The sequence below is a fragment of the Candida orthopsilosis genome, assembly GCF_000315875.1.
Source record: "Candida orthopsilosis Co 90-125, chromosome 2 draft sequence".
Lineage (NCBI taxonomy): Eukaryota > Fungi > Ascomycota > Pichiomycetes > Serinales > Debaryomycetaceae > Lodderomyces > Lodderomyces orthopsilosis.
This window is the reverse complement of record NC_018295.1, coordinates 699,002-712,223: the sequence shown is the minus strand read 5'-3', so window position 1 is coordinate 712,223 and position 13,222 is coordinate 699,002. Positions and strand designations below refer to the sequence as shown.

At 37.1% G+C, this 13,222-nt stretch overlaps 6 protein-coding genes across 6 annotated transcripts; 4 read left to right on the top strand and 2 right to left on the bottom strand. All coding sequences in view use genetic code 12, as the record gives it.

The window, feature by feature from the left end:
• Positions 1-119: 119 nt before the first annotated feature.
• CORT_0B03300 (Zcf1 predicted zinc-cluster protein) lies at positions 120-3,998 on the top strand (the record flags this gene model as incomplete). Its single annotated transcript, XM_003867429.1, has 1 exon — positions 120-3,998. The coding sequence occupies one exon, from the start codon at positions 120-122 to the stop codon at positions 3,996-3,998; it is 3,879 nt and encodes a 1,292-aa protein (XP_003867477.1).
• Positions 3,999-4,886: 888 nt separating this feature from the next.
• CORT_0B03290 (hypothetical protein) lies at positions 4,887-5,231 on the top strand (the record flags this gene model as incomplete). The annotated part of the gene is made up of 1 exon (XM_003867428.1): positions 4,887-5,231. The coding sequence occupies one exon, from the start codon at positions 4,887-4,889 to the stop codon at positions 5,229-5,231; it is 345 nt and encodes a 114-aa protein (XP_003867476.1).
• A 352-nt stretch (positions 5,232-5,583) lies between these two features.
• On the top strand, positions 5,584-6,681 carry CORT_0B03280 (hypothetical protein; the record flags this gene model as incomplete). The annotated part of the gene is made up of 1 exon (XM_003867427.1): positions 5,584-6,681. The coding sequence occupies one exon, from the start codon at positions 5,584-5,586 to the stop codon at positions 6,679-6,681; it is 1,098 nt and encodes a 365-aa protein (XP_003867475.1).
• Positions 6,682-6,920: 239 nt separating this feature from the next.
• On the bottom strand, positions 6,921-7,817 carry CORT_0B03270 (hypothetical protein; the record flags this gene model as incomplete). Its single annotated transcript, XM_003867426.1, has 1 exon — positions 6,921-7,817. The coding sequence occupies one exon, from the start codon at positions 7,815-7,817 to the stop codon at positions 6,921-6,923; it is 897 nt and encodes a 298-aa protein (XP_003867474.1).
• A 1,977-nt stretch (positions 7,818-9,794) lies between these two features.
• Positions 9,795-11,483, top strand: CORT_0B03260 (Mss4 phosphatidylinositol-4-phosphate 5-kinase; the record flags this gene model as incomplete). Its single annotated transcript, XM_003867425.1, has 1 exon — positions 9,795-11,483. One exon carries the CDS (start codon positions 9,795-9,797, stop codon positions 11,481-11,483), a length of 1,689 nt encoding a protein of 562 aa, XP_003867473.1.
• Positions 11,484-11,748: 265 nt separating this feature from the next.
• CORT_0B03250 (Rmd1 protein) lies at positions 11,749-13,161 on the bottom strand (the record flags this gene model as incomplete). The annotated part of the gene is made up of 1 exon (XM_003867424.1): positions 11,749-13,161. One exon carries the CDS (start codon positions 13,159-13,161, stop codon positions 11,749-11,751), a length of 1,413 nt encoding a protein of 470 aa, XP_003867472.1.
• Positions 13,162-13,222: the final 61 nt, after the last annotated feature.

The following is a 13,222-nucleotide window of genomic DNA, read 5'->3' as shown; positions in this document are numbered from 1 at the left end:
GCTACTAGGAACCTCAGTATGAATGGATAGTTTTCCTCTCAATCAGTATGATTCCATCTACTAACATTTTTCTAGGTTTACAACTACTCAATTAAACCACACTATCACAATATTTAATGATGTCTGACACGTTACCAATATCTTGTGTTTCGTGCAGGAAGAGGAAGATCAAATGTAACAAGAAGAAGCCATGTGACCAATGTTTGAAGAGAAAGGTTGATTGTGAATTTCCAGCAACATTTAGAAATATAAAAATTGGAGAAGACGGCACAAAAGAAGGTAGAGTAACCACTTCTGAAAAAGTGAACATAGAGCTACATGGTGGAGAACTTCAATTGGACAAGAACTCGGAACTACTACACCAACAACAAACTCAACTTCAACTTAATCAAGAACAAATCAATCTTCAACAACAACAACTACAGAACCAACATCTTCAAAACACCATACTTGAACAACAATCTCAACAACGCAATGGAGTACTACCCCCTCGTATACCACTACAAACTTTGAGCGAATCGGGAAGCGCCAAGAGTAGCAGTGGTGCAAGTTCAAACTCGTTACTTACGTCTACATACGCACAAAGCTCCTTAGCCACCGATCCACCATCAGTTAGTGATTCCACAGGAACAGAGAGTGCAGCAAAGATCATTTCTCGTGATGTCAAATTCGGCAATATTTCTGGCCAATCAGGAGAATCAGGCTCAGAGTATTCAGGTGATCTGACAAGAATCCACGCTTACCCTAGACAGATGGTTTCAAGAGATTTAAATGATATGGCTCTAATGAAGGAGAATTTTGACATGATGAGAGCAGCCAATTCGCAGTTGCTAGATGAGAATCGAGCATTGACACAAAGATTGGAGGAGATTCTACTGAAGATCTCAGTTTCAGACACAACACCGGGATCAACATCCTCATCATCTTCATCAGTAGCCCCAGGATCAGCATCCACAAATGCCACGGGTGGCCCTCAAGTGAAGAAAACGTCTTCTGCCAGCACCACCACAACAAATTCCAGCACTAAACGAGATCGATCAGCTGATTCTTCATCTGAAGATCTTCCCAATAAAAAGGAGAAAGTTGGATTTTTTGGCCATTCCAAGGCTAGTTTCCCCAATGATTCAGCAAGTGCAAATCAAGGAATGTATTCGACAAATTTACCCGGTGTAGGTACTGTGCCACCAAAGGAATCATCGTCATCAGGTGGAAGTAGCGGTGATGAAGTTGGCCAACAGGTTAATTCAGCAGACGTGCAGTCAGGGGCAGGAGATGCTAAAGCTACTCCACCGACGAGAAAACTTCACAAGTTAAAACGTAACAAATCTGGAGGTAGTGAAGGTTCGAATAACTGGGAATTGGATAATGATGCATTTCAAACGCACGAGTCTGTTAAATCGAATCGTATGGTGGAAAGAAGTGGGAAAAAGAAGAAACTTCCAATACTACCTTCGTACTTGTTGAAATACGAGGATCCTGATATTAGTACCGATTCAGACACCAACCGCGATGTCTTCCGCTTGAACTTTGAGGTGATTATGAATTTGGTTTACAAGTTTTTCGAAAGGAGTCCTTATTACAGAACGTTCATCTCGGCGTCCCATGTATTTGGATTTTTGAAGACTTATGAAAACATCAATGATAGAGATTGGGATAATGACGATGACATGATGTTGATTTACATGATTTTGAGTTTATCAGTGCAGAGACTCAGTTCAAAGGACTTTGTGAATTTAAATTTGTTGCCAGCTGGGTCCGTCAACACGTGCACAAAGTATCGAAAATACTTGACAAGAAATGTTTTGCACAAGGGTTTTGAGCGATTAAAGCATGGTTTGGTGAAAGAATCTTTGTTATCGATTCAATCATATATTTTATGCACTGAATGGTACTTTTTGGAACAAAAGTATGAAGAATGCTGGACCATGATGTTCCATGCTTGTTCAATCTCCTATTCCATTGGTTTGCACATTATGGGAAATTACAGCTTGCAAGAGGTTAAACCAGGTAAGCAATTCAAGAATTTGATTAGTGCCACTGCTGAAGATTCAGATGTTAGTGACAAAAAGGAGTCATCTGGATCTGAAGAAGACGATAAGGGTCAAGATGAGGGATTGGATGTCACACGATACAGATTATGGTTTGCGTTGAAATACTATGTTTCCCTGATTTGTTCAATCTTTGGAAGGCCAAACCCGATCTCTGTTCAGGTTGGTATGAATGGGTCCAATAGTGGATTAGGCTCAGACATTCCATACGAAAAGGCCCATATTTTGTTCAAGGTTGGTGTTTGTGAATCTTTGAGATTATCGAATTTAATGTTGATTGAAAATTTCATGATTGATTTTACATTATCTGATTTGCTTGATTTGTCACACAAATTTGATCGCGAAATTGCTATCTTGAACCGCGCTTATGCGTCCCTGATTAGTGGTAACAGTGTGGATGGAGTGATGCCAGCACCCTCCAATGATTTGGATTACTTGGTGATTGATGATTTTACTGGAAAGCCATTGCAACTTACTAGGTTGGAATTATTGGCCGATTTAATCATCTTACACATCAACAATGCCAAGCTATATGAACCATTTATAAGCAAATTTGAGAATATGAAAGGCTATGGTCAAATCGTAAAGGATCAGACAGAGTCAGTGTCGAGGTTTTTGGTGTTGTTGAATACTTTTATTGAAAGTTTTTTGAAGCATTGTGTTGATGAACATTTTCATGAGGAACAGATTAGCGGAGCTGATTCCAATGATGAATCATTAAACTATGGTCCTGTCAAGTTTGGCAAACTTTTTAAATCATACTTTCCATTCTTGAATTCATTTATATGCCAGGGTGTCATTGTTGTTTTCACGTTGTTGCATTATAAATCGAAGGACTTTGTTGCCAATAATGATAAGTCTGTGTTGAATAACAGCTTTCTAAACTTGGTTGAAAGCAATTTGAATTCATTAATAAACTTTGAACAAAGGATGTCGACAAAGTATATAACAACATCAAGAATGTGGTCATCCAATATGGTCTATTTAATCAATCGAGTATTGAATTTGATCAAGCTACTTTATGAGAAGCAAGAGGATAGCTCGATTGCAGAGGAAGTTAGGAAGCAGAAACAGTACACTGGAACGTCGTCATCATCACCAGATAGTAATTCTAATTTGCCCATCACTACTGCCCGAGGCAATTTGTCATATTTGCTCAACACCAATCCATTTGGTGATCCTTCTCAATTCGAGTACTTGAATGGGTTCCACTTGAATGATCCATTTTGGTTGACTGTGCCCGATGGCGGTGCTATGCAGTATTATGTTGAGGAAGATGCAAGACCAAATAAGTCAATTGCCGGGTTTAAGCAGTATGCACCCATGAATGATCAAGATTCTGCTAGTAATAGTGACGACAAGAGACAGAACTCAACAACTTCGATGGCTACAAGTGGCGATTCAATTGGTGCAACTCCCTCCGGCCAAGCACCTGTACCTGGCACCAACAATAGACCAATGATATCTCGACCACCCTCAGATTTATTCGGATTGAATTCAAATTTTAGTAATTGGAATGATGTTGGAAATATGCAGGGTATGAGACAAACGCCAAACAATGGTGGTAATAATTCAGTAGCAGGTACTCCAAACATTGGAACTGGATTGACTTTTGGTGGCCGTAGGCCAATGTCATCGAGTTTGCCTCCACCTATACCAACGCCTACATTGCAACAGCAGCAACAGCAACAACAGCAACAACAGCAACAACAGTTGCCATCACTTTCCCGATTGCAACAACAACAACAACAACAACAGCAACAACAGAGTCCAAAAGAACAACAGCCAGCACCACCATCACAACCTACACCACAACATCCAACTCCAAACTTTATGGGCGGTGGATACATGTTTCCCCAGCCATTAGGGTACACCCCACATCCATTCCCTAATGATCAAACCTATTACAATCAAGGAGACAAACCGCAGCCATATCAGGATAAGAATTAAAGTTTGTCTTTTTATTGTGATTTTGGGTGCGATTATCAAAGAGGTATTCAATTTATGTGTTTTACGATTCAAAAGATTTATGTACATGTTCAAAGGTCGTTTTAATGTGTGTAAGATGTTTTAATGAAATATATATACGGTTAATGGGTATGTAAAGCAATGGAAAGAATCTTCCTATTTATGTGAATGTAGTATTACAGTTTATTACAATATCAGTACTTTTGCTCGTTATAAACTTTTGCAAGTATCTTCGTAATAGCAGCACTCTAAGTGGATATTTTTTTATCACCGTTTGTTGGGGTAAAAAAAAATAAAATGTCTCACTTTGCTACCGAATGGTTTATAGTACACAATATTTGGAAGATACAACCATAAAACAGGAAACAGAGGAAACAGAGGAAACAGAGAACTCCCAACATCGGGTTGAAAAACTGTACTACCTATTAGTTGAACTTCCCTGGAAGTACGGGATTCAGGAGCTTTTTATACTGAATAATGCTGGATGAATAAAAGAAATCACGTGACTCTTTGACGTAGTATACAGAATTTCATCGGAGTTACAAAATGTTGTTCCTTTTTCTCTCCCTCAATAAAGCTACCGCTAACAACAAAAACCAGAAAAAAAAAACCTTTTCTCTCTCAACAAACGAATCTATCAAATTCAGTTCACAAGATATATATATATCATTCGAATAAGGAGCCGAACCGTATCGTTTCTTAATAGTCTCCACAATTGATACAAGTTGATACATACCTATTCTAAAAAGCTGCTACTGCAACCATTACGATTAACAACCTACCATACCAAAAGTAAGTTATACTCCCCCTCCCCACTTTGATTATTTTGAGCATTGTACTAACCACATCAATCCAAGAAACATACCAACCATGTCTGCATTCAAGAAATTTGCTGATAACCTTTTTTCCAAAAAGACTTTGAAATACATGTGTACCACCCATTTCTGGGGACCTGTTTCCAACTTCGGTATCCCGGTAGCAGCCATAATGGATTTGAAAAAGGATCCGGAAGTCATTAGTGGTCCAATGACAGGCTCATTGATCTTGTACAGTTTAGTATTTATGAAGTATTCGTTAGCTGTTATTCCAAAGAATTATTTGTTATTTGGATGCCATTTTGTTAATGAGTTGGCCCAATTGGGCCAAGGGTTTAGGTGGACCAAATATCATTATTTTGATAAGGAGACCGCTGATAAGAAAGCAATAAAGAACTAAGAGAGCGTTTGAATTGGGAGTTTAGTGATAGTTGAATACATATATTCATAAATAGATTAATGTCAGATATAGTATATTTAATGATCAATTTGGTGGGAAGTGTAGTGGGATGGAATAGTGCGGTGGAATAGTGCGCAGGGGAAGATTTCATTTCGACGGGTCGCTGGATATATGAATAGACTTCTCTTTTCAATTGTTTTAATTTGAAGCCAATAGGTTTAATACAGGCTAGGCTCAAAACTCCACAGCACATGGTAGCACTCACCGAGATAAAGTGTCGCGATCTGAAAAATTGTGAAAACGGCAACTTGATTAGTAAAGAATTTGACAAGTTGCAACACATTATTCAATAATGAGGATCATATTCTCGTTACTTACGCTTATACCCCTAGCTTTAAGCTACTCCCCATCCAATGTGATACAAGCTAATGACAAAGACTTCCAACAAATTGTCACTACCCCAGGTAAATTCACATTTGTTGATTTTTATGCCGATTGGTGCCGTCATTGCAAAAAACTATCTCCTGTAATTGATCAATTGCTGAATCTATTTGCTGACTATCCTGAAATCCAAGTGGTTAAGATCAACGGAGATAAAGATGGGAAAAAGATGAGTAAAAAATACGTTGAAATTGGATATCCAACATTATTGATCTTTGATGATCTGGGGAACCATGTTGAATTTGATGGAATTAGGGATATTGATGCCTTCAGTAACTTTATTCAACAATTTAGTGGTATAAGATTGGACCAATCGAAACAAAAAGAAGTTGAAGAAATTGTACAAGAAGAAGACAATAAAGATGCCGTGATATCTCTTAAACCTGAGCTGTATGAACAACAACTCCAAGACACCCAATATGCCATTGTAACAGCTGAAGGAAGTTGGTGTTCGTTTTGTAAAGAATTTGCTGGTGTATTTGATCGAATTGCTAACACAGTTTATGCGAGGAATAGAAATATTGTGTTTGCCACATTGACTGTTGATGAGCAAGGGAATGGACAAGAGGTACTTGACAAATACAGCGTCAATAGATTACCAGCATTGATCCTTGTCAAAAATGGTGATTTCGACAATGCAGTTGTGTATGAGGGAGATTTGAGAAGACTTAATAAAGTGGTCGACTTGATAAATGACTTCACCGGAACATTACGTGACACAATGGGAGAGTTAAAAGAGGGTGCAGGTGTGATTCCACAAATAAGTGAATTAATTGCAAAGGCGAATGGTGATTATGAGGAGTTATTGAGTAAATTGGACGAGACTAATGGGGACACTGTTGATTTCTATAAATCAGTTGTGGAGAGTTTGTTGACTGACCCCAACGCAATAAATGTGGAATACAACAGAATCAGTTTGATCTTGGACAAGGATGTAGATAAATTGGGTGGTGTTGTGATTGATTCATTAAAGCAGAGATTGAACGTGTTGAATCTGTTTCGATTATAAATGGATGTTTTTGATAGACAATAGACGAGAAGTAGAACAATGTGACTAGACGGAGAACTACAGTGGTGTGATCTCTTGTAGTGTTGGAAACGCGTTGTATATTTGCAGATCACAGTAGTGGCATAGAGACTTATTCGTGCCAACTATTTCGAGGGAAACCTCCAAAGCCCTAATATTAAGAGCGTCTCCTTCATTAAGATCAATCTTCTATTAAATAATTAACTCTATAAACTTCTCATCTACCATTCTATTGGATCAAATTTCTGAACCAATCTCACCTTATCTGGCCAAACTTTACCTCCATGCAAAATGCACTCATCGATAATTGGTCTTACGTTATTGGGTTTACACAATGCTAACCAAATATTTTTCCCTGACTGTTTTAGATATATGATCACATTTGCTGCATATTTATGACCCCCAATATGGTTTATAAACCCCACATTGACACCACCAGGTGATGTATCACACATGTCACGATACAAATCCAATTCTCTTAAATACATTTCCATTTCTCGTTTCATTATCGGTGCCGTGATTCCACATCTTTTGTCTCTTGTACGATGGGAGCACAATAGGATGTAAGCTTTGTTCACGTCAGGTATGACTTGTGGGATTTGTGACTGGATATCGCTCACTTGTAATTTGTCATGTTCACTGGTTGATAAGATGTAGACCAACTTTGACAATATTTTATCAACATCAGTTATTTTCAATCCTTTGATCCATAAGAAATACGGTAACACCAACACGTCTCCAGTTTGTTCAGTTATGTAGTCTTCATCAGAATACATTTCGTCACTAGCAAATGACGAACAAGTAACCTTGATAGTCCCTATAGGTGTATCTCCATGCTTAGAAGCCCATGAAGCAACTGCATGAGACAAGGTATTTGATTTACCAGTTGCATCATGTGGCCAATCAGTTCTTCCTGTTGAAACGTTCAAATGTAATCCGTATGGTTTGGTAGAATGCCAAAGTTTGTCGTTTTCTTCAAATGACAATGATTTGGGGAATTTTGCCGTACAGTCATCACATGTTTCTGAACAAGTACTGATTTCAAAGCCGAGCTCTTTGATTTGATCTTCGGATGATTGTTTCTCTGATTTTCCAAATATCTTGTTGAAAATCGCCATGGTTGTGAATGCGTGTGTAGGTTCACTAGCAGGAACGTAGTAGAGACCTGTGAACACGTTATAAAAGTTTCAAGTAGATAGTGGTTAAAAACTTATTAATCGATTTGATATTGTAGGATTTTCTATTTCTTATAGTGAATCCCGAGATTAGCTGATTTCAAAAAAAAAAAACAGCCACAGTCTTAGCCCCTTCCAAAGTCCGTGTAGTTACAGTAGTAATACTTTCAGTTTAGACTGTTTAGACTGTTTAGATGCACTATCACTGACACGGCACTAAGTCACAATATCAAATAATAATAAGTAAGATGATAATCCCAAAACAATGAAGGGAGAAGCAAAAAAAATGCGAAGAAATCGGATAGATCTCATTCATTCGGATCGAGAAATTCAAAGCCGAAAATGACGATAGAACAAACAAAGTAGATTTGTTCTAGAAGCCCACAAAAATGCATGGCATTAACATGGTGACAAATAGGACAGGAGTTCCCATTTACGACGCTGTGTCGCTATTTGACAAGGTCAACAAGGAATATGGGCCTACAAAAAATTGTTAAATTACCCAATGACACATAAAAATCATTTACATTTTCTGTCTCATTCCACCGGAAACCTCTATATAGTTTGATTCTCTTGATTCGTAATGTCCGCTGTATAGAACTAATTACAACTTCAATTGTTAGACTAGTCAATGACAAGCTTAATGAATGCTCGAAATTTGTCGATATTGACAATTGCAAGTTGCGGCGTGGTCTTCATATTGTGCGTATGGTTCTATGATCAACTTTGAATGATGGGAGAGTAATAGGGGTATCACTTGAATTCGTAGACTCATATACGATAAAAATGTTGGCCACAAGCTCATAGGGAATCATCCATGGTATAGATTGTTGCATCAATTGTTTGATGATCAAACGTACGCAAACACTAGCTTCCAATATAGTTTCCTTGAATGAAAACTGTTTTTTATTTGGGTCAAAGGCAATCTGAATTCAAGGAAAACATATTTAGACACAAATTTTAAGTCTCTTTGTCTTTTTGGTTGTTGAGTGGTGTTAGAACTCACATTGCAATACACCATGAGTAATGGATCTAATGTAACATTGTGGATCTATTGCGAGTCATGTTGCTGGTATCTTCTTCAAGAATTCGTCCCAATTATCCCACGATTATTGTCCTTACCACATTCAAGCATTTCATGACCATAAGAGACGCGTAATATCTAGATTGATAGAGGGGAATTTTCAACTGTACAAACTTGAGATTAAGTGGTGACGATAGGCAGTGCAAGGTGTAGTGCAAGGACATCCTTAAGATTAAGTGGATTTCAATCCATATACCCCTACCAATGGCTTGTTAAAATAGCAACTGTTTGAAACGCCTTGGTTTGGAATGCCCCCTTTCGGCGATAAGCATCAGTGAATAGTAAGATCAATCATATCCACAGACTAGTTCAACTTCACGTATTGGGGTACAATATCTCCTCCGACCACGGTTAGCATTATCGGTGTGATAATCATCTCAGTGCATTTGGCAATTGTATAGATTGTAGTAATATTAATAGCATAGCATAAAAAGATGAAAACAGCTTCCGAGTGATATTCCCAGCTCTTTTTCTGTTTAGTTAGTCAATGATTTTTGTGTAATAAAGAAATTTCGATTTTTTCTTCTTTGAGCCATCATGAAACACAACGTAGAAAAGCAAGAAGAAAGCAGAAGAGTATATACACATTCTTAATAGATACAGTCTTAAAGCAAAGTTTACAAATAAAACTAGCAACTTATACAACGCAGCTCAACTCGAGTCTGTCATTTTTGATCGCATTACACTTATTCCAGGGAAACTTGCCCCTAATACAACTTATTTTCGTTCATTTTATCATCGTCAACTGAGGAAAGAAGAAGAAGAAAAGTTAGACGCAAAACAGAAAGGGTATTACACAATTCTCTTCCAAACAGACAATCCTTATCAGTATCAATATGATTCATCTATCCACAGAAGTAGAGATGAATGACTATCATCTCCATACACCAAGCTACAAAAGCAAATCAAAAAATAGCATATCTCGTGAAACAATTCTACAATCACATCATGAATCACCTGCTAATTCAGACGATTTATCAGAAAGTAGGAATACCCATGCCACTTCACCACCTTCATTTGATTACTACTTTGATAATAAACATAGAGATGATGCAACAACTCACTTGTCACCCAAATTGAATGATTTGATGACGTTTTCTGATATTATTGAATCTGATCCAATAGCAATACCAAAGGATTATGAGCATCCACATGATAGTGAAGCCAAATGGGTCTTCAACAGAAATGAGATTAATAGCACGGTATCTCAACCTCAACCTGAACCTGTTACGTCACAAAATATTCCCCAATCATTACTACCTCAAAAACTAGAAGATACGCGGAAGGAGTCCATAGTTAGTACCAATGATGCATCTCAAACACACCAACAACGTAAAGGGTTACCAAGGTCGACAACAACTGAATCTATCCAAATGGAGCAATCAAATGTTCATCAAAAGAGAGTGGTGCAAATTAAAAATCTTGAAGAGCAAGCGACTAGCAAAGCCGAAGGAGAAACATATAAAGTTCTTTATTGCATGTTGACGGGAATCAGGGTTGCCGTGAGTTACAAAGCTATGGGTGTTCGTAGTTTGACATCTGCTGATTTCAGCCAGGTACAAAAATTTACATTTCAAGACAATGATACCATTACCCCAGCCCTGAATTATGATTTCCGTTTTTATGATTATGCACCACAAGTTTTTCGTTGGCTTCGAGACCAATTCAATATCGATCAAGCAAATTATCTTATTTCCATCACAGGTCAATTAATTGTGTCACAAATCAAATCAGAAGGTAAATCAGGTTCATTATTTTATTTCAGCAAGGACAAAGTATACATAATCAAGACTTTAAGATATAATGAATTCAAATTTTTACAACGGATATTGGGACCATATGTTGCCCATGTGGGTAAGAATAAGAATACCCTAATTAGTCAATTTTATGGATTACATCGAGTAAAAGTAAGAACAAGTACGGGCAAAACAAGGACCCATCATTTTGTAATCATGAATAATCTTTTCCCACCCAATGCTATATTGAATCAGACTTACGATTTAAAAGGAAGTACAGCGGGCAGATATACTCCAGTTATAAAAGGAAAGAAGAGCCATACACTTAAAGACAAGAATTTTTTAGAATCAAAAGTCAAGATAAAATTTGGGCCAGAAACCCGTGCGGAATTTTTCAAACAATTGGAATCAGATGTACAATTCCTAATCAAGAATGGAATCATGGATTACCTGTTATTATTAGGGATTTGTAATTCCAAAACCGGGCATAGTAATCGCGACCAATACGAAGATGAGTCAACTCCCCTAAAACAAATGAATTATTTCTATCGACAAGATGGTGGGATTCAAGCCACTAATGAACAAAATCAACCGCTACCGGAAATTTATTATCTTGGAATAATTGATTGTTTGACATATTATTCGGTACGTAAACGATTGGAGACGTTTTTCAGATCTTTTGGTCAATCTAGAAGTACTATATCGGCAGTGCCTCCAAAAGAATATGGAGTTAGATTCCTCAAGTTTATTAAAGATGGAACAACTGAAGGTAAATTTAAAGGGGAGTGAATTGCGGGTTGAAATAGAGTGGGAAATGACAAAACTGTTGTCGTATAGTTTACATAATTTGGTCTTTAACAAAGAAAAAGTATTGGTTAATTTAGTTCACTTGAAATTTATTTCCATTGTCGTAGATCTGTGGATGTTTGAGGTTGCATTACTTTTCCTTTGGTGCCTCTTTTCAGTCTACATAGACAAGTAGATCCATTTACAACGTAGATAATGCATGTTTTATTTCTCCTATTTGCCTGCAAAATACTTCTCCCCCCCTTCCCTACTTGTAAGTTAAAATATCAATAATAATATTGATAATGCTAACCAAAACTTCGACACCAACAAGAACAACAACTATAAATTCCAAATTTTCTTCATGTGAATGACCCAATTGTTCCTTCAACAACTGCAACAAATCTGAAATAACTTCCAATCTTTGATTTAACAATTCAACTCGTTGATTAATTTCAAGGTATCCTCTAGTTGCTTGATATATAGGTTCTAAATGAGGTTCAGCCCACATAAGTTCTGGAGAATCCAATACTGATCCATGTAAATTGATATTGATTCGCAAAATGAATAATTCTCCAATTGATTTCATAATCTCATCCCTTGACATTTCAACTTTACCGGTATGAGCAATTTGTTGAGGAATATCCTGGGTATCTTCAATTGTATTATCCACCAATTCTTCAAATAAGGATATTTTAACTGATTGTGCTAGGGCATGGGATATAGATAGCTTTAACATATAATTATCATCATCTTTTAAGGTGATGAAATCGTTATAAATTCGTGGTTGATATGATTTGGTGATGTAGTAATTAAATTCTTCCACTTGGATATCTTCAGCTGATAATTTTTCACTTTCAAATTTAGCTAAATCTTCCAAAAATGCTGCTTCTTCCTTTTGAGTAAATCCCCACATGATCACAACTCCATATTCAAACACAAACAAGTCTGATCTTTTACCCATATCAATTTCACCTCCTTCATCAGCCAATCTAATCAACTTGTGTCCATTGCTATCTTCGTCGTTATTATTGTTATTATTATTATTATTATTATTATTATCATTCCTCCAATCTTTATATGTAAATGGAGTGTACAAACATTCATCAAACAATTTGGGACTAGTGTTGTGAATCCTTTTCCTATCTTTCAACCATCTAAGCAAATCCTTCATTCTATAAGATGCACAAGTACAATATGCCGTAACTCTGGGTAATAAGTCTCTATGCAGTTTCCCCAAAGTCTCAGCATCCTTACGAGCAAATGTATTGGTGATTCGTTTAACTTGAGAGTAAACTCTTGTGGGTCTGGTTGCAAAGATATCATCTCCTTCTTCATCGTCATCTTCATCGTCATCATCACCAGATGTGACTTGTCCTTTAGTTATACTATCTAAATCAGGATCTTCAGGTAATAGCTTGAGTTTCTGCGACGTTCTACTTGTTCTTTGCAATCCGATTTTGTTTGATTTGGCAATTTTTGAGTGTGCTTTAGTAGCATTTGAGTTCAATGGGACATTCGGAGTAGTAAGGACACCTTGTTTCTTTTTTGACTGTACTACATCTGTAGTAGTTGTATTAAGTTTAGAACTCGATGAGCTGGATGTGGCTAATAAAGGATTTTCTGGTGCATCATTATGTGATAGTAGGGGCGTGGTATCATCTCCATCCGGTTGCGACATTGCTCTAATAAAATGTTAGTTGTGTTTTAAAGTCAAGTGATGAGATAATATTGGGTGATAG